Raw genomic sequence first — 26,591 nt, 5'->3', positions numbered from 1 at the left:
TTTATAGTAAAATATCTATTCTCAATGAATTTGCTGTTACAAAAAGTAGTTTTAAAATATCTGGGGTGCTTTATTATAGCTTTGTGATGTACAGTACTTGCTTTCTGTCAGCAATACTGACAGAATTAATAAGCATTAATTTGCTTTAACCTGGCTAATAGAGTGGATTTAGTTAAAAGCAGATTATTAATTTTAAAAGTTAAATAAATATTTGCATACTAATTGAGGTGTATTTTTAATACACCTTTTTCCATCACAAAATTCTCCTTTTGAGCGTGGCCCAATCTGGGATGATCTCTTTTACCACACTTATTTATTTTATATGTATATATGTACATATATATGTGTATATATATGGCTAGAAATCATAAGTTTACATGGATAATTCAACAACTAAAGAGGCTGAAGTTCTGGAATCTTGTTACACTTGAAGACTCCACCACTATGTGCTGAAAACAGGGCAAGTACCAGAAGAGGTGCCATAACCCGTCAGTTTGCCACCAAGCAGGACATTTCTACCTGTGTTGCACTTGGCTAGAGTCAACCAATTCTTAAAAACTTCCAGGGATGGAATTCAACAGGCCCCCTTAATTAGTCCTTTCTAGTAACAAAGTCAAGTCAAACAAATGCTCATCTCATTATTTCCACATTTAATGTCCTTTACTTCCAAATATTTGGGAATTGGAATTTGGAAAGAATTAGCTAATATATTTTCATACCAGCTGAAATGTAAAGGGAGGAAAATGTGTTGCATTTACAACAAAATCCTTCAAAAGCAGTTTGGCTTAGAGAGAGTTGAGGCACACTACCTGTCTGGAAACTTCTGGGCATGCCCATCTAAGGATGAATTCACTCAATTTTAAGAGGAGGTCATGTGTGTATGTAGACCTCCACACATTTCCTGAGGCATCAACAATTCTCCTTTTCCTTTAGGTGAGCCCATAAGTTGCCTTCCTCTGAAGGACTGACATAAATATTTGAGCTTTAGGAATTGTAGTAAGCCTAGAAAATTGCTTCTCAGTCTGAGACTGTAGCATTTATTACTAGGATGAGTCATTGTCACTTCATACAGAAAATGCTGGCATTTGTTGGCATTTGTATGGTTAATATTGGATAATGTTCTGGCATGCAGAAGGTCAGGTTGCAAAACTACAGGACACTTAGCTAAATAGTTCTCTTTACTCATATGTATACATTAGCCATAGCTTGTTGCCTTCTCTGGACAGCAGGAGATAGAAACTAACAATATGCAGGGGAGGCTCTGCTCTCTTTAACACTAGCATACTTATACAAGACATTTAATATGATATCTAGAATTGGACAAAGAGAAACATCCCCTATTTTAAGGGACTTCCAAAAAAATAAAAGCTTCAAAATTCAGACACATCAGTAACCTCACCACAGCTGACACTGGTGTGGTAACCTGCCACTAGATTAAACTGGTATGTGCTCTTGGACTTCGCTGCATTTTAAAATTTACCTGTATCTTTAGCTTAGCACTTGGGTTGGTCATGCTACTTTGGCCTGGACATGTCTGTCTTAAGATGTCAACTGCATAACAGTTTATAAATAGAAGTAAAGTCTTATAAGCTGGAGGAACTCCAGCTCATACAAAAGTCAGTTGCTTGCTTATTTTGGGAAAAGGAGCTTCTCTGAGAATGTCACTACCGTGCTCTGCTTCTTAATTCCTGACTTCCTGTTGTATGGAATGTGCTGCTTGAACTGTCTGTTAAATACTGTTGGTGTTTCAAAAGTAAGTATTTAGCTGCTGGGAGAAACTGTTTCTCTTTTTCCAGTGGGAGTTCTCAGAATATCTGTATGTTATTTGGTTTCATGAAGTATTAAATTATATTGAATAATATTTTCAGGAAGTCCATTAATCAGTGTACTTGTCTTACGATGAAATTTTTATGTAGTTATTTAGAGATAGTGTTTGCTACATTTAGGCTATTTGTTTTGGTTTTGCTTTTTTTAGTTTTTACTAAGTTAGTAGAGATACAGTAACATTTTAAAAAAATGCTGCATCCATTTTTCATTTAGTGTGGGAAATAATTTTCAAAAAATAATTCTCAAAAAATAATATTTAAAAAAATAATTTTTCATTTTGTATGGCTATAGCATTCTCCCAGGGATGTCCTATAGAAGATTAAACCAGAGATTAAAATGGCTCTTGTTTGGTTTTTTGGGGATTTTTTTCCCCCTTGTGGATATCTGCAAAACAGGTGGAAATACTGGAACTTGATACCACCATCAAGTTTTGTTTGCATGCATCTCTTGCTGTGGTCAGTTCTTCTACAGTGGAATTGGCTGAACTGGCCAAGATTTTTCAGTAACAAGACTGGCTTTGTTACTTCATTGTTGGATAAAGCCAGGAGACTTTGAATTAAAACATCTTGTGTAATTTAATTCATGAAAAGTCAAATATACACATAAGTTGAACGGTAAATACTCTGTATTTAGATGATGTGATTGAATCTAATTATTTGTCTGGACAGCTACTTGGTCCAAAAGAACTTTTTTTGCACTTTTGAATAGAAAACTGAAGAAATCTAGCTGTATATGATGAAATAATGTAAAATAGCTACAAGTGGAGCAAGGGAATCAAATAATTAAGGGTCCGCTGACATTCAGGTTTTGAATTTACTTCTTTATTTCTCCAGTGGTCTATCAAGATTCACAATGGCAGCAACGAAGCCCTTGCACAATACAAAATCAATATCACTTCCATTGCACCTCTTTTGGAAAAATTAGCAATAAGTAGTGATGTTTACTGGGTCTTACAAGGTAAAGTAATGAACAGTAGGTAACAATTTTTAACCTCATTGTGTGTGGAATCATTATGTTGTAGGACATGGAAAACCTAATCTATACTTGCAGGTTGAAAAAGGTGTTGGTTGCACTTCACTCTCTCCTTTCTTGCAGTCTTAACTAAGCTGATACATAAATAGCTGCTACTACTGATAGAGACTTCAGAGCTTTATCAGGAAAAACTTCTGCCTTGATTCTTTGTTAGCTTACTCTCAGACTCAACATGCCAGGTCTATTCTCCCTGTGTTTTGCTCCATACATTCCTCCTGGGAGTCTAGAGCACAGGTGCATGCAACAGCAGTATTCCTGTGGTTTTGTTCAATTGAACTTTCAGATTATATTAGTAATAGAAGAAGTTGAACAAGTGCATCCTCTGTGTGTGTCTAGAATGACACACTCTTGAGAATATGGAGAATTTAAGTCTCTAGAATGAAACTTGATTCTCTACACTGTGACAAGAAATCATGGCTCACAATGAGTTAGTGAGATTTTTATTATGTCACCAAGCTTAATATTTTGTTTAATATTTCCCTGAAACTGAACAATGAACTCATAGGTAGAATGTTCTCCTGCTTTCTCAGCCACAGGACACAGCATTTTAGATTGTCATCACCTCAGTAAGAAACAGGCAGATTTTGAGCCCTATTAGCAACATACACAGCTGTACCCTTACAGTCACATCCAAGTTCCTCTGAAAGGTGGTTCTAGAGGTAAATCTGAATCAACAAATCAACTTCCCATTCCTTTCAAAACCACGTTTGTTTATACCAGAAACAGTTAGTTGTCAGACTTGTCCCATCATGGTATTGCTAAGGACCTAGCCCATTTATGTAATCTCTGATCTCTTTAATGGCCCAAGTGGGAGGAGAAGCAGTCTGTACAGCGTTATCAAGACACTGATTATCCAAACACAGGCATGAGGTACCTAAAGTAAATCAATCTGCATCTCACAGTGTGTCACAGCAGGAGCTTTTTACAGGAACTTAAAGACCTCCAGCTGACCTTTTGATCTAGAACCCCGTATCAATTTCTTTTAAGCTTTACAGAATTTCTGAAGCCTGGCAGCAATTAAGTTTACCCTTTTTTCTGTAAAAATGAGATTCTGCCATAAGTCAAACCAGAATCAACAGGAGCAAGTGGAGTGTTTATGGCCTATGACTTAAATGAGGAGCTGTTTTTTTCCACAGAAAAAAGAGGGTTTGAGAAAGTTGTTATTTTTTTTTTTGTATGTCTATTCTGCTGCCTGGTTTCTGCCCTTTTGCCTTTGGAGTCTTTCATTCTGAGAGAAAGACTAAGCAGCTCTGCGCTCTAGCATTATGTGCTTTTCCTGGATTCAGAGAAATTAAACAAGCATTCATGTCTGGCCAGAGCTTTTTAACCTACAACTACTTATGCATTAATAGGGAATGGTGATAAGAACATTTCACGATAAACAGCTCTGGTAACTGTAACAGTAATTTATTCCTTGCTGTACATTTTTTCTGTATAATTAAACATTTGTGACCTCTTAAATGAAAGTAGCTCATGCAACTTGAGCTAAAGAAACTCTTTGATAAGTAGAAGATTTAAATGTTCATTCTTATCCTTTCAAATTCAGATCCTGTTTATGAAGATATGCTGAGTGAAAGTCGGAAAATGATCACTAATGAGAAAATAGATGCTTATAATGAAGCAGCTGTTCGTATTCTGAACAGCAGCTCCCGAAATTCCAAAGCTAAAGTTAAAGTGTTCAGTGTATCAAAATTGATAGCACAAGAAACTATCATGAAGTCTGCAGATGGCCTGCATCTCCCTGAATCAAGCAGAGATACAGTAAGTATTTCTATCACTGGTCAACATTAAAAGTAGCAATAGTAAAACAAGATCTGAAGTGAATGTTCTGAAACTGCAGACAGTATGGATGTAATGAGGACCGCATTTGTCAGGGAATTTTGTTCAAAAAATTTCGGTGGGTGGGAGGGAGTGCAGTCAGTTTTATAGGCATTTTAAAAACATAATAGAAAACACATTAGTGCATAACTATTTTAAAGTAGCTGTTAAACCACCAGATCTTTTAGATCCTGAATGCAAACTTCATGCTTTCATGTGTATGAATGAGTTGAGGTAGTAATGACTTAAAAAGCAGTGCTAAGAAATAAGTCTTGAGTTTTCCTGTATGTGTCCAGAAAATTTGGTTTGGTAAGGAGCATGCAGAGGGTAACAAACACACAGTATAGACCTCCCTGATTGCATGGAGTGCCTCTGACTTTAATATGTATAAGCATGCAGTGAGCCCATGTGAGCTTTTCAGCCTGCCCTTTTTTTGAAAGAGCTGTCCCATCATGTCACTTTTGGTTCCATTCCTTCGCAGGCTTAAGTTGCTTTAAAGTACTGGATGAACTAAATGTCATCTTATCACATGTTTCTGTCTCACATGTTTTAGAGACTTGCATTACTGCGCCTCTTTAGAACCCAAGTTTGTGAGCTGTTTTTCATTTATAGACATTTATAGAGAGAACCCTCCTGTTCTAAGATTAGCCATTTTTGCTTACCTCTAGAAACTCAAGTTGTTTTTTTTTGGAAGAAGTGTTTTGACTGCACTGTTGAATGCAACTGGGTATATGGTGGGACTGGAAGATTTAATTTTTGTAATGATAAGGAAGAATTGCATGTCTTACGTCAGTGCATGATGCAGAAGAAAATTTCTTTTGAAGGTTTCTTTTTTTAATTAGAAATTAATTACCAAAACCGCTTATTTTTTTTTTTTTACAGAATGCAATGATTCTTATGAATGTCTACTGCAATAAAATAATGAAGCCCATTGATGGGTCCTGCTGCCAGCCTCGGCCTCCTCTCACTCTGATACAGAAGATAGCTTTCTGTTTTTTTACTTTGTCCATTATTGGATATTTAATTATCAGCTTAATTCATCGGAATAATTATAGGAAGAACAAATCATGCACTGATTTGGAAAGTGGAGAGGAGAAGAAACCTGCCATCAGCACACCTAATGTTTCTACTTTAGAGATGCTCTTACACTGCTTTTGCAAACTTGGTCTAATCATGACCTATTTTTATTTATGTGACAGAGCAAATCTTTTCATGAAGGAAAATAAATTTTACACACATTCATCTTTCTTCATACCAATCATCTATATCTTGGTTTTGGGGGTATTTTATACTGAAAATACCAAAGAGGTAATGATCATATTGACGTCCCACTAAAATGTTTCCCATTTGTATGTAAGATAACCAGTTTCTCAGTATTCAAGGTTAATTTTTCAAAGTTAGTATAACTCACCTGCAAAAATGCCTTCTCAAGCAGTATAATGTTTGCATAGAATTACATGTAAAGGCTTTTTGAAGCCATATGGATGTTGCCACTTTAGTCGTTCTCACTCTTTCAAACTGGAATTGATCAGAGCTCAGCTAAAAGAAAATTGAAATCATCTTAAATCTGTGCCCACTAGACAAGACTTTTACAGTTGAGACCCATTTACCCATAAAGTGGTTTATTGTTTAGAACTTTTTCTCCTCATTTTGTAGATATTCCTTGTTCTTCTTGGAATAGCAACACTCTTGTTTTGTTTTGCATTAGACTAAAGTGTTAAATAGAGAACAGACTGATGAATGGAAGGGCTGGATGCAACTTGTTATTTTGATTTATCATATCTCTGGAGCAAGCACTGTAAGTGATTTGAATTTCTTTTACTTTTAGGGGGAATGCAATTTGTGTATGTTGTTTCAAAAGAAGGATAGTGTAAATGGGCATTAGAACTGAATGGAATTAATAAATAATGCTATTGTTTCAGTAGATTTAAACATGGTATTAGCAGAGTAAGTTTTTTTAAGTGTAGATTTGATTGATAAAAACATTATATATGTTACTTGACCAGTGAAAAAAAATGTTTCCTGTGTGTAGAATATTTAATTAATTTATTTTTAATTGCTAGCAGTTTAACCTTCAGCTGAAACTGCTGAAGGTGAGCTTTCAAAGAGCCCTTCTTAAGCCTCTCATAACTAGTAATAGTATATGGCAAGTGTAAAGCAATAAATAGAAAAAATTGTTTTTAACATCAGAGGTTAGGACACCAAAAGAGCCTAGTAAGAAACAGGGCAATGTGTACCACAGTGTTTGTTTCCTTAGTTAAATCTGATTTACTGTGATGCAGAAGTAGCTTAAAATAGAGGAGAAAAAGGAATGACAAAAATATTTACATGGACATTTATAAAAGGTACTTTATTTTTCTCAACAGTTTTTGCCTGTGTACATGCACATTCGAGTTCTGGTTGCTGCATATCTGTTTCAAACAGGTTATGGGCACTTCTCATATTTTTGGTTAAAAGGAGACTTTGGTGTATACAGAGTGTGTCAGGTAAGAATATCTGTCTACTATTTTTATAAATAAGCTTGTCAGATAGCAAAATATCCATACTATATTCATACTCTCTAAGTAATGTGAGATCAGATGACTTAACCATGGTTTAAGCAATAAAAATGGCTGTTGTGTCTATGTAATCTGATCTGTTTAATTGGTAGTGTTTATCTAATACAAACTTAAACCATATAAATAATACTTAAAATGTAAAAAATGCAAGTACATACACTCTGAAATATCAGGACAAATATTTACTAATAAATAGCAGTGGAGATTCCATTGCAGTAGCAATATACAGCATATAGCAATGTGTAAGTTATGAGCCAGCTGGGCTTCCAAAGACAGTGTATTGGAGCCTGTGTTTATTAATAAAGAAAAATTAATTTTCACACCATAACAATACTGGGAAACATACCTGGTTTTGTGGCTTCCCTCCTAAGTTTTGCAGTATATGCTGTAGAACTTTAATGTTTTTTCCTAATACATGTATTTTATTGCTCTTAAGTCTTACGTTGTCCTGTACCTCAGGTCACTGTGCTTAATTAATGTATGTTTACAACCTGGTAATGGCATTAGCCTGGCTTTAACTGAGCTATCCCAGGTAGCTATGGGGGTGAAAAAAGAGACATTAACAGCATCCAGCAACTGGGGTACTTGGTCCCCAGTGACTGGGAAATAGTCAGATTAGGTTAACCTTATTTTCATTGCAATCTCTTCCTGTGCAGGCCAGGGTAGGGCAGGTCCAAAACCAGATAATCAGCCTGCAGTCTTCCATTCCCCTGCTGCTATTCCCTGTGCTACTTTATCTGTGTTTCAATTGAAATACAATCAGCATGTGAGATGTAAAATACTTAGATATTTTTGTATAGTGCTAAAGGAAAATGTCCTCATCTTTCTCAGCTTTGCCTCCCAGTTTACATATCCTCTGTCTTCTCTCCTCTGACACCCCCCAGGTTTTATTTCGTCTCAATTTCTTGGTTGTGGTACTGTGCATAGTGATGGACCGACCTTACCAGTTCTACTATTTCGTGCCATTAGTCACTGTCTGGTTTATGATCATTTATGCCACCTTAGCTGTATGGCCTCAGATTGTCCAGAAAAAAGCAAATGGTAAGATTTCTTTTTTTCTTACTGCTATAAAACATTTTCATGTTACTACAATGATGATCATACAGAAATGGCATTGTTGGTAGGTCTCAGTCTCTTTGTTAGTCAAAGTATGCTAGACAGCTGCTCACAGAAATACAGTTTGTCATAGGTGAATTAAGTCAGTTGAAAAATATAACAGCTGATGACTAAACTCTACCTCTTCTTACAGTTGGATTAGAATACTTTTTAATATGTTTTGATCATCAAAAATGTGTTTTACCAAGAATTGTAATTTTACTGAATGGAAATAAAAACCATAGGTTGCATTGTCTGTGCTTGCTGAGGCTGTCTGTCAGATGCTCAGGGTGCAGCGTGAGCAGGAAGTGTTTAGACTTCCTCGTTCTGTGTTGCCAAGGTGTCTGTTTGTGTTGAGCACCAGTTCTGCTTTAGCTGGCCAAATAAGAACATGGGGCTTGCTAGCCTAATCTCTTAGCTTAAGTGAGCTATCAGAACTATGTCTTGTGGTACAAATAAAAATGGAAGTAAAATCCCAGTTTATGTGTTGTAGTTTATTAAAAACCTGTAAAGCATATAGTAAATGCTTATTATTTAATTTGCCTAAATTAGAACTAAAACCTTAAGAGCCTCAAATCCTCATTCCCTATTGATGGAGGAGTATCCCCATTTTATAGCCTGAAGATGACAACAAAATATACCAAATATATACCAGGAATAGATGCTGCAAAAATACACTTAGAGTAGTTTTACAAGCTATCTCAAAGGCAAATATCTTCAATTTAAATTTTTTTTTCTACAAAGGCACTTCTCTTGCAGAAACAGAGAAGTAACTCTTCTTCAGAAGAGTGTACTTCAGAGCAATAGTGTACCGTGAAGCTAGAAAATCTTTAAATTATAACTTTCAGTTGTTTATGATCTTGTTTACAGCTGCCAATTTATATGGCAGGAGGGGAAATGGTCTCTGTTGCAATGCTGAGGTTTGGTTAGAGCTTAATGTCAGTGGACAGCTGTGAGGAGTAGATACTTGTCCTTAATGACCTGCAGTTGAACTTTGGAGCAAAACTGGTATCTCAAAGTCAAATAATATTTACTTTACTTGTTTCACATGACAAAAGGCAGGCATTTTATGTATATATTTGTTTACGTTCACCTAGAATAAGGACTGCCTATGCAGAGTGTTTGGGAAAGCAGAGGTTTTAAAACAGTGTTTCTGTCTGAACACCTAAGTTCTCTTCTTTATGTGTTTTGTCCCTTAGACATGAAGCTCAGTTTAGGCTAAATAGCTTTTTAATTGCTGTGAATGCTTATTTTAATAGCTTAAAGTAAAATCTAAATGTAGATAGTGATAAAATATTGCAGGTAATATTTGAACATTTATTTATGAATGGATCTATTACAAAGAATAGCTACACTAAATAATTGGCATTATTATTTAATGTGTCTTGGGGTTTGCTATTGAAAAATTAATGATAGTATAATGATTAATTTATTTCTTCCTCAGGGAACTGCCTGTGGCACTTTGGTTTACTGCTGAAACTGATTTGCTTACTGACATGTATATATTTTCTGTCATATTCTCAGGTTTGTAAATCCTGGCTATATTTATCTTTAACAACTCAAGAGTATATTATTACCTGTCTCTACTTTTTGATGTGCTCATAATTTGTATATTTTCTCTAGTGTCATAAATACAGAAGAAAAATAAAAAAGAATCTTTTGATTTCTTCTCATATTTGAATTAGTGTGGGTGTTGGAAAAAACCACAACTGTGTGACTTACTCATTGGTTTATTATTTTTGACATATTTTCAATGTACTGCTGTGAATGTAGTAAATACAAGGGCCTATGCTGTGGTTTTAGGGTGGGGTTTTTTATGTGCTTAGAGTTAGTGGGTTTTGCCAGCATATGGTTATGCATATCGTGATATGGTGATAGTGAAGTTCTGTGTCTCTTAGAGACCTAGTGTTGGCTTTGATACCATATCAAAAGGTTGGTTCTCAGGCCAAATTAGCAACTACCTGCATGCTGTAAGTACATCTGACAGAAGTCAGGGCAGAGTTTGTCACTCCAAGATAAACAGGGGGGTTATGTGGTTTTAATCCCTCACTGGTTTTCATCCTGTTGAACTGTAGTCTTGGAGTGCATGTTCCTTATCACAGCCTGTTAGTAGATCTCTCCCTTTGAGGAGCAGTACATGGAAGGCTTGCAAATACTTTAAGGGGAGGAAGAACTCAAACTCTGTCTCATGTGAAGAAGTTTTTTTCTTTCGTTTTCTTTTCTTTTTTGTCTTTTGTATTTTTTTGTGGGGGAGAGGCTTCTAAGGAATCCTGTTATTTTTCCAGTGCATGTAGCTAGTGAAATAAGGATAGAATAGTATTAAGCATGCTATTGATTTAAATGTAGTAAACACAGTTGACATCAGTGTTAATGCTTTTTCCATGTTTGTCTTTTACAGGGTGCATTTGAGAAGATATTTTCATTTTGGCCATTGTCCAAGTGTTTTGAACTGAATGGGAATGTCTATGAATGGTGGTTTAGGTGGAAGTTGGATCGCTATGTATGTAACATTTGCATAAATTTATACTCATCTTTGAAGTGTGTGTTTTAATTTGTGGGAAGAGGAAGGGTTGTTTTCCTTTCCTCCAGAGAACACAGGAGTTTGTTTGCTCCGGTATTTAGTAAAAGACCAAGCTACACCCACTTTAGTTCTGCAAATGCCTATTGAAGCCTTGCTTAAAGGATGAAGCTTGATTTATTTGCTTCTAGATTTAAAAAATTAAATAAAAAGTATCCTACATCTGTCTTTTCTCAAAAATTTTACTGTGAAAATTTAACACCTGTAGCACTTCGGGCTGTTGAAATACAAGGAAAACTACTGTGATGGCTTTCTTAATAATACTTCCTGGAAGTTGAATCAATTAAGGATATATTTCTTTAAAGGTGACATTTAAAACCTTAAAATCAGGGTCTTGGTGCCCAAACCAGACTGTTCTTGTACATATTTTTAAAGGGTTTTCTACTGGGAAAGTGCTTTGCTTCCAGTTATTGACCCTACAAAGTGGGTGAATAGAACAGGGAGACATTGATCTTTTTTTCTTTCCTTCTTGGAAAGAAAAGGTAAGTGGAGTTTCTTAGATGGAAGCTTTTATGGGCCCCTGGGAGATGAAGTCTGGGTCACAGGGCCCTGTCACACCCTGCCTGGCATCTGCTGTGAGCACTGTGCATTGGGTGGTGCTGCTGAAGAGCAGAGCTCAAAATAAATGCAGAGGACAAGCACTGCGTGGGCCTGAAACAGCCTCGTGTTGCCAGCTTATGAGAACTTGGCATAAGATGGTAAAACATTCTGTTGAAGAATTGTCTGTGAGAGAGGGAGGCACTTGTCCTGCTTCTTGAATGTTTTCACCTGCCAGTTTGGGAGAAAGCCAGAGACTTGTGGTTTTTCTCCAGAGAAAGCCTTTTCAGTGCTGGCATAGATTGCAGAGGGGATAGTAAGTACTTGAAACCTTCTTGAAGTTTCATTGTCTTGTCTTTAATGCTCTCTGAACCTTTAGTAAAGGTTCCTTATTTGTAGGTTTTGAGTTGAGTTTAAAACACAGTTTATGACTATCTTCTGTAGAAACTCTGGTTTTGTTTGCTTCTGTAAATCTGGGAAGGGACCTTTTGAAACATAACTTTTACAAGTGTTTCTTATAACTCTTTTACAGGTGGTTTTTCATGGAATGCTGTTTGCTTTTATTTATCTGGCACTGCAGAAACGTCAGATGATATCAGAAGGAAAAGGAGATCCTCTTTTCTCCAACAGAGTTTCAAATGTTTTATTATTTATTTCAATTGTGTCCTTTTTGGTAAGTACCTACTCTAACCTAGTGTAATCAGGTTTGTAAATATTTGAAAAATAAGTTTTCTGAAGTTGTTTAGTCAATATTATATAACAAACCTTGAAAACTCAAATCTTTATCTGGAGATATTTCAGCTGGGTTTTTCTGTACAGCCCTTCCTGTCTACTCAATAAAATATTTTTCTGTTCAGTCAGATGTAGATGAAAACATAACTCTTTCAATTAATTTCAAAGCTTAAAAGAAAATAGGATCATAAAAATAACATGATAGATAACACAGCTCTTATCTCTACACTTGATGGCTTGTCTATTTTTGATGAAAAAAGTTGTATTAATAATTATTCATCAGATAAGGATTCATTAGTTGCAAAGAAGAATTTGAGAGAAACACAAAAGTCATGTTGTTTTTTTCTCTTATTGTCCCACATTTGAGTGAACCAACTAATACTAAAGCAATTCAAAATATTGTACTCTTGATTCATTTTTAAATGTACATATAATTGCTTCACAGACTAATTTTTTAATATCTTTTAGACCTACTCTATTTGGGCTAGTAGCTGTAAAAACAAGACAGAGTGCAATGAGCTACATCCTTCTGTTTCTGTCGTGCAGGTAATTATTAGTCTTTTTGAGTACAGTGATAGAATCTAGTCTGTTCTTACTTGAGCTGTTTTAAAAATTGTTTTTAAGCATATTTGTGCTTTTGCATGGAATGTCAGATATTGAACTTCATTCCCGTGTCTGAAAATGAGAAAGAATTTAACATTAGTCAGTTTTTCATTGCCTGTAAGCACTGAAATTGCACACTGATTGTGGTTTTGATTTATCTGGATGTCTTTAGTGTAGGTCTCATATGTGCCATTTAGGTCCAAGCCCAACTTTTGCCTACTTGCATAGCAGTGGAAAACAAGTGGAAGAGAAGAAGGGTGTAGAAAAGCTGGAGTGTTTGGGAAGTATTGGTGGAGGAAGCAACCTGTGGGATCCTGTAGTCACTTCCAGACAGAGAAGAGAGTGGCCACAAGGCCATACATGTGGTTTTCTTAAATATAGATGTTCCTCTTGCTTTGTCCCCTGCCCCACTATATCCCAGCTGTCTCATTCTGTGCCCTGTTTCTTTTCTCATTAAGTTGTCCTGCTCTTTGGAGGGGCAGCAAGAGGGACTTAATTTTTTATTATTTTGTCCATCTTGACACCTTCTCTTTAAAAACTGAGGGTTAACTCAGATTTGTGGCCACCTTTATTCTAGGCTGGCATTGTGTAACATGTTTTGTTATTTCTCAGGCCATGCCTGGGAAACGTGTAGTAACACCTGACAGCATCAAGGCCACAATTCTACTGGAGATGTAAATGTGACCTGCTATGCTGTAAGAATGGGTGTACAATATTTTTAGTTTCAATACCTACTTTGTTAAGTATAAACTGCATGAATTTTTGTTTGGTTTATATTTTTATTAGCTTTTAAAGAAATTTTAATGCACGATGCATTTCACTTAGTGCAGTGAAAATGGATACATCTTTTATGTGTTTGTTTCGTTTATCATCCACAGTCACTTTCTTTGTTTTACCCTTTTTTATTTTTTTAAAAAATAAAGATTTTAGCTTTCATCCTCATCAGGAACATTCCCGGGTATGTCCGATCTGTGTATAGCTCATTCTTCGCCTGGTTTGGCAAAATTTCCTTAGAGGTAAGTAAAATGACTGGAAGTACAGTGAATTAAAACTTAGAGAGGTGGTGTTATTGACTAGATTGGACTATAATACATAGAGAAAACACTTATTGGATTGCTAAATGCCATGCTGTCATGTTTGACCTCTTTTAGCATTATAGCTTTTGTTGCACTTAAAAATCATGGCTGAAATAGCAGTCTCACAGGACCAAGCTTAATTCTTGTCCTGTTTTAGGGGATGGGGTGATTTAAGGTTGTGAGAGTGGGGATTAAATGCTGGAGTGTGCTGTGAGGTATATGCAGTTGGAAGATAAAAATTTAGGCCGGTTGAAGAATTTGCATGAATTATGCTTACTAGTGTAAGTACACTTATAAATGTGTTTGCCCTAGCAAGCTTTTTGTGACTAATAAAGAAATGTACCATTACAAATAAACCCCTTCTTAATGCAAGTGTTACCTTGTTCCACTGAGTGTGTATTTTAAAACAGTAGTGATTATCTTGCTTCCCCTTTTATTTGCTGTTTAGTGATACTAAATGTGGCATTGTACTGTATTACTAAAATATATTTCTAGGAGAAACTCATTGCAGTACAGTGTTTATAGAGTACAGGATTTTATGGGTTTTTTTAAGGATCACATGTCACTCTTCCAATTCCTGGTGGGCTTTAGGTGCTGATCAGCTCCAGGGAGCTGTGCACCCATCAGCAGGTGAAGCATTCTCCCTTATTTGCAGGCATGTCTGTTCAGACCCTCACCAGAGACAGTAACTGCGGGAGGCAGATTCTTCCCTGCTCTCATGGAATGTATCCAGTGTGCATTTGGTTAAGGGCCAAGAAAACCTATTTCACTATGTGATTCAACAAGCTCATGGTTTTGTTTTGTAGCAAAAACATGTAGAAAGCAGCTTTTAACTTAAGCAAAAGTGTGTCGGTTGATGCAATAGTAATAACTATATGGGGTTTAGTAAGTAAAATATTTACATATATAAGTACTGCTAAACACTTTTTTTTTTTTTCTTTTAGCTTTTCATTTGCCAATACCATATTTGGCTGGCAGCAGACACAAAGGGGATCTTGGTGCTCATTCCTGGATATCCAATGTTTAATGTTCTTGTCAGCACTTTCATATTTGTGTGCGTGGCACATGAGATTTCTCAGATCACTAATGATCTTGCACAGATTGTGGTTCCTAAAGATAACTCAACTCTGCTGAAAAGGATGCTATGCATAGCTGGATTTTTTTCTGGACTACACTTCTTCTCAGCAATGCAAGATCAGTCAAGGCATTAACTTGGAAACTTTCTTCAGGTTTACTTTGTGTCTGCCTGAACAAAAATTCTCAACTGGAGGTACAAGAAGACATTTAAATTAAGCGTGTGAAAAATGTATATAGTGGAAATGTACATATTTTGTGTGGAAATAGCCTTCTCAAATAATCTGAGAAACAAGAGTGCACTGTACAGAATTGCATGTGAAAATGAGTCTTTTCTACTGGATGTTTGTTGCTGTTTACATATCTGTTGAAAGGAGACGTGAAGCAGTGCAGTGGTTGAGCAGTATCACGGGCACATGACGGGATTCAGCTGGCACTGGGCGAGCCCATGGCGAGAGGCCGTTCAGCGCACGCGGCACGGAGCACGCCCAGCACAGCCCGGAGCCTCCGCAACCGCCGCCCGCGGCTGAGGCAGTGAGACCAGGGCATTGTTCTGAACAAAGGGGTAATTTGCTGGTTAGAAATTAGTGTTTGGGGTGGAAATATGTTATATGAAACCCTTTGGATGTGGAAGTAAAAAGTAATTATCAATTCAGTGATTGAAGATTATATACAAGTTTACATAAAGTTTTATGAGGGGTTTTTTAGAAATTTAACATGTGTTCAGCAAATATGATGAATCCTGACACAAAATCTTTTTATAAAGAGAATTTGTGTTTTCTTCCTAAAATTGTTTGCTTTTTCATAAATTTTTCACTAGTTCATTTAACTGTGTGTAGTTCTGTGTATAATCCCAGTGAGCAAACAAATGAATAATTTTCAGAGACTCAGTTCAAGATGGGAAATTTTTGGAAGACCCTCCCGGCTTTTTCAGTCAGATGGAATCCTATCATACCCACTCCGTTAGATCTTAGGGGAACTGTGATCTTTGACAGTCTCCCTGTGTTTGTAGGTGACCTTGAATTAGGTCTCATTAGGGAACTGCTGCCATATTCTATGCTGTAATAACATTTTCATTTAAGAGGATGCTAGTCAGTCTGTTGGTATCATGAGCAGGAGGGATTGAGTGGTCAGCTTTGTTGCATGCAGATGGTTGAGTCTCAGAATTACAAGTGAAATCAGATTGGAGCTGTTTGGAGAAAACTTTTTTCCCATCCTTTTCAGCAGTGGCCAATATTTCTTACTAATTTTTTCCTTTAGCAAAAACCCTATAATTGAAAGAAATAGTCCTTCAGTGTGGCAGAGACAAGCTGTTGTTTACATTCTACTTAGCAGTGAAGTTATGGACATTTCTTGGTTGGTTGTGGGTTTGATTCAAGTAATAGTTTGACCTCTTAGCTTTTTCATTTTATTCTTCTGATTACTTGTTAGCTGTCAAAAATACGAACACAATATTATTTTCCAAACATATGTGCAATTATGTATGATTATAAACAACATCATCCTAATTTGTACCATATATACTGTCACATGCATGTTTTTGTTCTTATCCCAGGTAAAACATTGAACTCAATCTTGCAGCCATGAATGAATGCAAAACAAAGTTATGAAAATAATTAGTTCAATTTTTATTGAAATTTATTCTTGTGTGTGATGGAGAACAGTTTCTTTCAAAGAATGACCAGTCAGTCATTCATCATAAAAAACAAAGAAATCATTCACTTCCCCCAAATTCAGCAGTTTTACTAAGCCTGCCAGCTGTTTTCAAGATACCGGACAGATACTCAGCTGTTTGTTCTGTGTGCATAGCATATCGCTTCCAGTGCTTGGGAATTTAACCTCATCGATCAATACATGTGAGTGACCGAATGAAAGGGTGTAGGTGGACATTGTAGTGGGGGATAAGCAAGCATAACCTTCATCTATGCCAGTATTATGAGCAACAGGGAACTGTGAGCTTGAGGGATAATTTTTGTTTTGTTCTTCACAACATAACTATTGTAGATATAACTCTATTTATCTGTTGTACAGACTTGGTTAAAAGATTTATTTTTAATGTTTGAAATAATGCACTTGTTTACTTTTACTGTATGTGGGATAAATATATTTTCTTTTCAGGTTATGTAAAAATATGAAGTAATTTAAACATTAAATAAATGTGCTGTGGATGCTTATTTTTGTAATGGCAGCAGCATCATTTAAGTAAAAGCTCTCTCTTGCTTGTCTCTAGCTGTGCTGCAGTTCACTGTATCACAAACTAAGGCAGATGCAATGCAGGAAGACTGCTCTGCAGTAAATTGCACTGCTCTGATGAAATTACAGCTCCAGTAGCCAAAGCTCGGGGGCTCTCAGAAGAGCTCTGCAGCAGAGGCATCGGGTACTTTTCCCTGCCAGGAACTCTGCAGCAGAGCTCTGCAGGAAAGCAGAGGAACTGACTTGGCTTTTCTTTCTTTGGTCTGGCAACATCAAGAAACCAAGCTCATCTTCAAGACTTGCTTGAGTTACAGAATTACTTGAGCTATTTAAATCCCACTCGCAGTAGAAGGGGATCCTTAAGCAAAGGAAGTACCAATCTCATTAATCTTGTGAGCAATGACAAGACACAAGGAAATAGCCTGAAATTGTGTCAGGAGGTTCAGGCTGGCTATCAGGAAAAAGGTTCTTCACCCAGAGGGTGGTTGAACAGGCTCCCCCGGGCAGTGGTCACAGCACCAAAGCTGCCAGAGTCCAGGAAGCATTGTGACAATGTTCTCAGGCACGTGCTGTGACCCTTGGGGATGGTCCTGTGCACGGCTGGGAGTTGGACTTGGATGATCTTGACGAGTCCCTTCCCAACTCAGCATATTCTGTGCTCCCCAAAGCTCCTGATTTTATCAGCAGGGAGAATCAAGTTCAGGGGCCCACATTAGATATTAAGTGTGGCAAACCCTCTCCAGTGAGGGCATCTAGTCAGGCCTTATCCCCAGTTAAACAAACCCCGCACCATTAGCTCTAGCCCAGGTCTCAGACCTGACCGTGCAGTATTGTGGCTGGAAAATTATCAGCTGTAACAATGTTGTTTAGGCACCCTTTTGTAAAATAATCAGGCAACAACTTCACTACTTTGTGTTTTCTGTTTTATTAGATTATACATTTCATGTATGTACAAAGAGATGTGTAGGGCTTTCTGTTTAATTTGGTTGAAACTTAATACAATATCAATTCATATTGCTATCATATAATGTTAAAAGAGGCTGTGAATTTACTGTCTTAATTACTAATAATTCCTTAGCCATTGTCTTTAACCAGCTTTATAAATCTATGCTTTCAGAGTAATTGTTTAATAACCAAAAATAAATGATTTGTTATTAAACTTACCTCAGATAAATGAAGATTTCAGTCATAAAATAGTTCAGGTTCTTAATAGCCAACCTACATCCTTAGGTTATTTTCAAAATAGGTGGAGCCTCCACTGCTACAAACAGATTCTTTATGCATGTATGTAACAGTTTATTTCCTTAAATATATCAGCACTGTTACATTAGTACAAATAAGGTGGGAGCAGCTCAACTGGTAGATCCATTGATTGTCATGTCATCCTGGAGTTATCAGAAATTACTATGATCCACACCCAGAACTATTTACAAAGTTTAAATCCTACGTTGCATTAAAAATCATTATTTAAAATCCATTCCATTCATTTTGGTTTCAAAACACTGACAGCTGATACATTTGAAAATAGTAGTATAAACTAATAGAACCTAAATGCTGATTGTACTTCAATTTTTTTTTCAGCTTGGGTAAGAGATGAAAATGTTTAGTTTGCTGTAAACCTCAGTGTACAGTTTTGTGATTGGCTTTTCACTGATAACCATCCAAGCTGCTGGAAAGAAGGGGGAGTGCCTCTGAGGAGGCTGATTGACTGGTGAAGTCTCTTCCCTGGTATCTTTTGGATGAGGTAGGAAGGCATGATGGATGCCACTTGGAAAGTGAGTAGAGAATGGCTCTTTATTCCACCTGTTTCATGATCTGCCTTTAATTTCTCAGCTTGAATGCCTGTAGCTTGAGCTACCTCTCCTGGTCTAACAACCACCAGCAGGATTTGCTGCCACGTCTGGTGTGCTGTCAGACCTTCTTGATTCTGAAGGTCTGACAATATACAAGTAGGTACCACATACTGAGCACTGCTTATATACTTTGCTGCCATAGTTGGTGCTCAAAATTAGTCTAAGCAGCACAGGACTTGTTCTATCTGCTGAGATCCTGCGTTCAGGTCCAAGCCTACAAACACGTCAATGGTGCTTAAAAATTAAGGTAAATTACGGTTCTGTTATTTGACAGAACTGGGTCATAACTGTAAAAAGAGAAAAACAAAGACAAACAAAAAACCACAAAAACAAGAGCAACTATTTTGGTCTTTATACAAAATGACCTCATTTTACAGATTCCTTTTATCCTTAGTCTTAAATTCCAAAACTACTCAAATTTCTCTTAGCAGAGACTTCAGGAACCTCAGCTAAGGAAATGTAGCCAGCACTTAGCAATTTTAAAGCAGACGCAGTTTTCTGCTTACAATGCAATGTCCTGATGAACATACAGCTTCTGAAAGAGAAAATATTACAGAAAAAAAGACAAAGTGTAAGTGTCAGCTTAAAACAATACCATGCTTTGAGGTAAAACCCCAAGAAACTCTTGATGTCAGCTGCTACAGCTGCAGACCCTGAAGTCCTGTGTGATGTCCTTAAATTTGAAGATTTAAAGAAGCATCAGAAATTCATTTAAAATCTGGTGAAAAGTGTCAGTAGGTGAATTATAGTTGTCTATTGAAAACAATGGAAACCCCAGTTCAGATCCTTTTAGCAAAGTCCATATATTACTGAGCTTTCAGCTGCATGGACGAATGCCTCTCAAAGAAACCACTTCCCAGCAAAGTATGCCTTTAATCAAGTCCTTTTCAAGATGTGAAAATATAATCCCTGGTTTACTGGATATGTTCCACAACAGTTTTTGCTCCAAAAATGAAAAAAAAAATGTGGAGGATATAAAAAATAAACAGCATTGAGGTTGTTTATTGGGAATATCACAAAAAAAATAAAACATTAAGAGTGTTTTTAAAGACTTAGTCCAAGTATACTGTACCAAATTAAACCCTTGTTTATTATTATTATTATTACTTAATGCAGGCATTAAGTTTTACCTACACTAGTTTGTAACAGTTTCTACTAATATAACCAGATGAATGAATGGACAGATTTTAAATGCTTTATTGCTTACAAGATCTGAAATAGCATAAATATCTGGTAAAAGAGCAAAAATCCAATTTTTATCATGAGTAGTTCAGTTATTTTCTCTGGGGGGTTATTTATTTATTTTTTAAAAATAATTTTCCTCATTATATTTGGTAATCTCTAAAAAATTAATACCTAATATATGTGCAGTACTATTTCTGAGCCTCATCATGTTGCACAAGTTTTCATGCTTGTCCACTACAGCTTTTCCTGTGCAAATGTTAGGTAATTATAGCATCCCATTAACGGTCTGAAATCCTTTGAATCTCTAAAGTTTTGATTTCCCTGTTAAAACTTTCAGGAGAGATCACAAGACAGAATAAAGCTTGATATTTATTAATACACACATATATATATACATACATATACATCTATATATGTATATATATACATTAAAGATTACTTTCAGAATGTAACAAATATAAAAAGTTATATAAGTGTTTACAAATTGTCAAAAATGTCCAAAGTACAAAAGGATACAGTACATCAGTTATATGGAAGTGATTGTACTCCTGGCACTGAAAGCATCATAATACTGTGGGCATGCACAATATACACCAGAAAAACTCATGCATCAACCAGAACAAATAAGGAAGTGAGACAATTTGCTGCCTTCTTTGATTACAAATTCATTGCTTCTGTTAGTTTTCTTTCCTCAGGAATACCATTTACCTGCAAATAGATGAGAATTTATATAATCCATCAGTCACACATGATGCTTCAACAGTACTCAACTGTCAAGTTATGAGCACAGCACATAAATAGTATTTATTATTCCTTTATCAACAACCACCTGGGAGAAACACTCCAAGTACAACCTGGATGAAAAGATGACAAACACATGACAAAGCATTCTTCTGGGAAGGGAGAGGGCTGGGAAAAGATTAACTGGGAATTTATCTTTCTATTTGGGGGGATCTAACAGGCTTCATAGGGAGGCTGAGGCACAAAACAGAAAAGGTGGAACATAGTGTACATGCAATATTTAGTCTTCTACTTATAGGAATACCCTAAAAGCTTTTTCATCTAAGCACCTTTAACAGTGCTTGTGAATTCTGCCTATTGACAGAGAGACAATTATAAAACCTAATGTATCTGTTCATAATGCAGACCAGTAGCAATTTGCATCAGTGTAATAAACCTTAGATGGGAGTTGTCACCTCTTACATAATTCTTTCCCAATTTTAATTTGTGAAAAAGTCAAGCATTATGTCAGCTATTAAGTCTGCCTTTTTATATAAGGTTAAAATAAAACTATTCCTTACTGGGGATTCAGATAATTCCTGAAGTGGACAACAGTTATTATCCATGGTCTGCTTTTCAAATTACTAAATACAATCTACTGAAGATTTAAAATAAAAATTTCTTATTCACAGCTGTGACTGATAGTATGTTAAATTCCCTGAATATATTACTGTGAGGAAAGGAAGAAAATTTAACAATTAAAGTCTCATTCTATAGGTTTTTTGGCCTTATTCTATTTCTGCAAATTTCTTACTTGAACAGATCAATAAAATTGATGGCTAGGTTTGTATTCATGCTACTAAAAAACTCTTAGGAGTGCCTGAAGTTTGTTTTAAATCACAGCTTCCTGAAAAGCTAACATTCTGGCAAAAGGAGTTATGGATATCCTTTCAGAAAAGCTGCAAAAGGCACATGCCATCATGTCATGGAAGGGCTTGCAGGGTCACCTGCACATATGAGCCACAAAGCAAGGTGTTATGATAAACCAAAGGAAGAGGAGGAAACGCCCTCTGTCCCAAATACATTCCACCACCTGCCCCCCTGGATTTCTGAGAGCTGGTCACAGGCAGCATCTGTGATTAATATGAAAGAACAGTTGTATTCTACAAAAATAATGTATTGCAGAAAATACAGACACAGGAGAATTTTAAAGATCTAATTTTAGGGCAGTTTTTCAGTGCAACTCAAAAGTGACAGACCCGTGCTAGTTTGTATTTCGTACCTTTGCAAAAATGCCTCACTGCTGCCACTGTACAGTATTACCAGGTGATTTTGCATCTTATTTGCTGCAAGACAGACTGTAATTCTTGAAATGAAACAGTCATAGCAGAGGAGCAGCACTATGTGACACTTTGATTCTACCTTCTAAACAGTGTGAGTGAGAAGAGCTGTGCTAAATGTAAACCCATTGCTGGAGGCCCTGGATCAAGGCTTTGACTGCCAGGGTCATCCACCATTTCCAGCATATGTACAATGCAGAACACAAATGGCAAAGCTGCCAGAACTGCTGTCAGACTTTTTGTACCTGTGTTTTTAATTTTCACATAACAAAACCCGCATGGAGAGAAACATCTATTATATACTTGCCTCAAATCTTTGAAATGTTGTCATACGAAATTCTCCTTTAATCCCCGAAAGCAGTAATGAAGAAGAAGGATTTTCAATGAAAAGAAAGCTGCTTATGTAAGTCCTGAGTTAAAACAAATCTGCTTGGAGCTGTAGTTCCCATATTATGTTCAAAACGTACGTATCTCTCTAGAGTTTTGATTAAATACCTCTTTGAATATTTAAAAATTACACTTGGCCTCTACTTTTTCCCTGTGTGGTCCTCACCCCCTTTCACATGGCTATGGCTGTAGGTTTTTTCTCAAACCTGAGATGCTAAGTAGAGAGGACAGTCAGCCTTAGTCCACAGTCTGATGGTCACTCTGACCTCAGCCTGTTCATGAGCATTTGTGAGAATGATATAAAAGTGATGACTGTGACACAGGAAACCTGAAGCATGGATGTGCCTCACCACAGATTCCCCAGTACCAATACATTATGTCTAGTAACTGCAACTAAGAGCTCCTTCAAAGCTTTACTAATATTGGTGAGAATTACAAATTTAAATTTCCTATCAAGTGTCAGAATCTGAACCATGTGATTGCCTTTGGGAATCTGGCTGTAGCTTCATGTAACAGTAGATTATTTATATGAGGTTTCTAAGTTAACTGAACCAAATTCCAGCCTCTCATGCAGAGTCCTAACATAGCATTTCTTCCTTTTTTAATCAATCCCATGCCAAAATTTTCACTGATGTAAAAAAAAAAAAAAATTCTAAAATGACAATTCTGTGATACTTTATTTGCAAATTCTTTTCACTGTCCACAGACTGTATACATTTTGACTAGTGTTTTCTCCACACTGGTCACTGAATAATTACAGTATTTTCTGAGTATTTTTCTGAGTATTTACTGACCTGCACTCTGCTGCTGTGGAATCTGAGTCTGATGTGGCAGGTTCCTATAAAAAACCATTTAATATCTTTAATGCTTCCATACAAAGTCTGAAGTGTATTATGACAAAAGCTCAGTATTTACACTTCCTTTTTTTTTTTTTTTCTTATGAAGCAATAATCTTTTTGCACTATGCAAATACAGATGTCCAAACGTTAGCCAAGACCATGAAATAAAGACAATTAGTGTGAAAGTAGTTCTTATTATTGCATTTGTCAGCTACATTCAAAAGTTCAGACTTGGTGGAATGCCAGAGGCAACAAGAGTCACCATGGGTTTTGAAGTTCAGCAGTTTGATTTCTCTAAGTGAATATTCCATATTCCATGACTACAGCAAAGGTGACAGCATTTGCAACATAGTTATTGGCTGTGGAATGAATGAATGGTCAGTTACTTCTTCGTGTCAGACCAGTTCACTTATCAAGGCAGTTTCATTTTTGTGCTCTGCTAAAGTGTCTATTTTAACAGCTACCAGATAGAGGTGTTTTTACAGAAAGGTTACAATGTAGGTGAAGCAGATAAATACCCTATGTACAACTCAAGAAAGCCTTTGGTACAAGATCTGACACCCCAGTCATAAAAACTGTTATTCTGAATATAGAAGAGAAGCTGTAAAAGATGAAGCAGAGCACTTTGCAGCACTTGTACAAGGAATAATTTATACAGCTGTCCTTTCTGGAGAATTTAGCTTTTGGGACAGGGAGAAGAAAACACTCCTGCAGCAGGGCTCTACATTGTGAAGGGAATTTAGGACTAGCATGTATAAATTAGGGCTGAGTTAGAGCTGGTACAGGACCAGTACCACTGGGGCCATACAGGCCTGCCAGCAGAGGAGGTACCAGCTGGAGCTGGTGTTAAAACACAGCACTGGAGAATACCAGCCACTTCTGAGCCTTCTGAGACTGCCCCAGATCTGCTCAGCCCCAGGCACCTTAACCAAACCTTCCCAGAAATGCCTCTTTGCTACAGCTCTATGGACTTGTCTGAATTAGAACATGTGCAAAGCATTGAGTCTGCCTTACTAATTTCACTACGTTACTGATAAATGAACTCTAAGGAACGGGAATTAATTTTTTTTCTGGTTTCTTCTTGGAAAGAGTGGCAACAATGGAAATGGGAGAGCGCTATGAGCATTTTTCTTGACAAGTCTGAATTTATTAGCTGTGCAATGGAGTATGTTCTTCCGTTCAGTGTCAACATTTCAAACACAAACCATGTGTGACAGGTACATGACTAACTTACAAAGTCTGGATTTGAAACCCAGAAATCAGAACCCCAAAAATATGGGTCAAGAGACAAGGTGTCTAAAATAGAACAGTTCTAATTGATTCCTCTGTCAAAAGCAGTTTTTCTCCAAAACATGCAGAAATCTAACTGTCCCATGCCAAGCCTCTTGCAAGCTTGCAGACTGAAAGCCAGCCATTTAATCTTACAACAGAAGGCCTTTCATCCTGCTGGAAATGCAAACATCAGAGCAATCCTGAACTAGAGAGTCATTACTGAATCCTCCCATAATGAACACATTTTGGAGGACAAGCACTGGAATCTAGTTAGGTCATGCAGCACAGTGAGCATTAAGAACCAGTGTGAACACTTACTGCTGTGTCTGCATCAGAGGCATGCTGGTGTTGTCGTAGCTGTCCGTGTGCAGGGGCGGGACGATCTCGCCCGTCACCGGGTGAAACACGGGCAGCGTGGAAAGCGGCCACGCGATCTCTCTGTTCTTGGACATGTCACGAAGCTCTTTGGTGGATTTCTGTATAGCACTGTGGTGCACCAGCTGGATGCTGTGTCAGAAGAAAATAAAACAGTGAGTACATACTTTAAGTGCTCTATCAAAAGAGAGAATTTTTCTATTATTATTATTAAAGTACAAGGACTTTGATGCATGCTACAGACTACAGTGCAACAATTACAACCTTCACATAGTTAAATTAATAAATATTTATTTAACTTTTTAAGGCAGTAATTATTCCATTAGATTTTTCTGTCTGAATAGATATTTTTCATAAGATTCAAGACTGTGTAGTTTGTGGCTGATGTTTCATTTATTTCCTGCAGTTAAAGTTTTGGTTAACTCTTGATTCTTGTGGTAGATTCATAAAAGCTTGTAAATTAATTTTAAAACACTCCATATTATAGGCACTGGTTACCTTCCAGGATATTTATTCTCCTTTTCATTGTCTTTAAAAGACAAGTTGGAAAGTCCAATAACCAGGAGTATTAATTGCATATTAACATATTTATTCTAACCGCACTATTTTATTTTGAATTGACCGTCTTTAATTTCAAACCCTTTTTATTCTGGTCTTCTATCCTTACCAATATTCTGATTTAAAAGCAGCTTTCACATTTATGAATTAAACCATGAATTTGAGAGAATGAAAGATTATGACACATATGTATGAAGCATGACGAGCTACTGAGAATGAAAATTAAATGGTAAAAGAAAAATAACAGGAAAGAAGACACTTACTCTGGTGTTTGCATGTTTCTCTTTTCCCTAAAAACAAAACAAAATTTATGAATTAAATAATAGCATTGATAGTTGGAACATTAATCTATCTGATGATGAAAACAGTACATGATGTGGAAATGCTGACAAGGTTATTGCTAAATGCAACTTGGCAGCATTTAACGGGGTTTATGATGAGGCCTTGATGAACGCACGTAGAGAGATGTGATAGTGGTGACAGAAACACACAGACACACACACAGGGAAATGAAAAATGCAGGTTAAAGAACAAGCTTCTGGCTAAAATAAATTCTGTGACAAAATGAAATTGTAGTTTGTGTAAGAAATGGCAGAAATCACGTTACTTGCTGCTTTCCCTTTATGTGTTTTTCTTTGATAATATGTCTTAATTCAGTTAATCTCCTCAACCAGGTTTATGTTATGAAAGTTACAATTTTAAAAATTACTTAATATTTTCCTGAACCAATGATCCTTTATTAGTATTTTATTTGCTGGGGGCATTTTTGAGAGCTGTGCACATTTTGAGGAGTTTTGTGCATATGTTGAGTATTTTAACCCTTTCTAGAACAACTAAAGGCCCTACATCCACTTGCTTGGAAATTAGTGCATGTGCTTAAGTGTAAAATAGTTCAGAATTACAAGCAGATACCTTTTAGCCTGTTTTAAATGTTTATAA

At 36.5% G+C, this 26,591-nt stretch overlaps 2 protein-coding genes across 25 annotated transcripts in view; one reads left to right on the top strand and one right to left on the bottom strand.

Moving 5' to 3' along the window:
* CASD1 (CAS1 domain sialic acid O acetyltransferase 1) overlaps positions 1 to 17,104 on the top strand; it is a 28,514-nt gene extending 11,410 nt beyond the window's left edge. For all 5 annotated transcript variants that reach the window (XM_086857047.1, XM_086857063.1, XM_086857073.1 and 2 more), the window contains exons 7-18: positions 2,661 to 2,784; positions 4,406 to 4,620; positions 5,560 to 5,985; positions 6,386 to 6,475; positions 7,044 to 7,163; positions 8,120 to 8,276; positions 9,775 to 9,854; positions 10,729 to 10,830; positions 11,978 to 12,118; positions 12,646 to 12,723; positions 13,704 to 13,796; positions 14,801 to 17,104. In XM_086857047.1, coding sequence (XP_086713173.1) covers positions 2,661 to 2,784; positions 4,406 to 4,620; positions 5,560 to 5,985; positions 6,386 to 6,475; positions 7,044 to 7,163; positions 8,120 to 8,276; positions 9,775 to 9,854; positions 10,729 to 10,830; positions 11,978 to 12,118; positions 12,646 to 12,723; positions 13,704 to 13,796; positions 14,801 to 15,067 — 1,893 coding nt within the window. In that variant the 3' untranslated portion in view covers positions 15,068 to 17,104. The remainder of the gene's footprint in view (positions 1 to 2,660; positions 2,785 to 4,405; positions 4,621 to 5,559; positions 5,986 to 6,385; positions 6,476 to 7,043; positions 7,164 to 8,119; positions 8,277 to 9,774; positions 9,855 to 10,728; positions 10,831 to 11,977; positions 12,119 to 12,645; positions 12,724 to 13,703; positions 13,797 to 14,800) is intronic.
* Positions 17,105 to 18,029: 925 nt separating this feature from the next.
* Positions 18,030 to 26,591, bottom strand: part of SGCE (sarcoglycan epsilon) — a 33,364-nt gene continuing 24,802 nt past the window's right edge. For 3 of the 20 annotated variants that reach the window (XM_086857091.1, XM_086857126.1, XM_086857120.1), the window contains 5 exons: positions 25,916 to 25,942; positions 25,038 to 25,226; positions 23,403 to 23,446; positions 22,529 to 22,563; positions 18,030 to 20,869 (listed from right to left, as the gene is read on the bottom strand). In XM_086857091.1, the coding sequence (XP_086713217.1) occupies positions 20,819 to 20,869; positions 22,529 to 22,563; positions 23,403 to 23,446; positions 25,038 to 25,226; positions 25,916 to 25,942 (346 nt within the window). In that variant the 3' untranslated portion in view covers positions 18,030 to 20,818. The remainder of the gene's footprint in view (positions 20,870 to 22,528; positions 22,564 to 23,402; positions 23,447 to 25,037; positions 25,227 to 25,915; positions 25,943 to 26,591) is intronic. The other 17 variants (XM_086857117.1, XM_086857179.1, XM_086857169.1 and 14 more) reach the window with 9 other exon arrangements.

The sequence above is a fragment of the Cyanistes caeruleus genome, chromosome 1 (genome assembly GCF_971803275.1).
Source record: "Cyanistes caeruleus chromosome 1, bCyaCae1.hap1.1, whole genome shotgun sequence".
Lineage (NCBI taxonomy): Eukaryota > Metazoa > Chordata > Aves > Passeriformes > Paridae > Cyanistes > Cyanistes caeruleus.
Note: the sequence above shows the minus strand (reverse complement) of the source record. Positions and strands in the feature narration are given on the sequence as shown.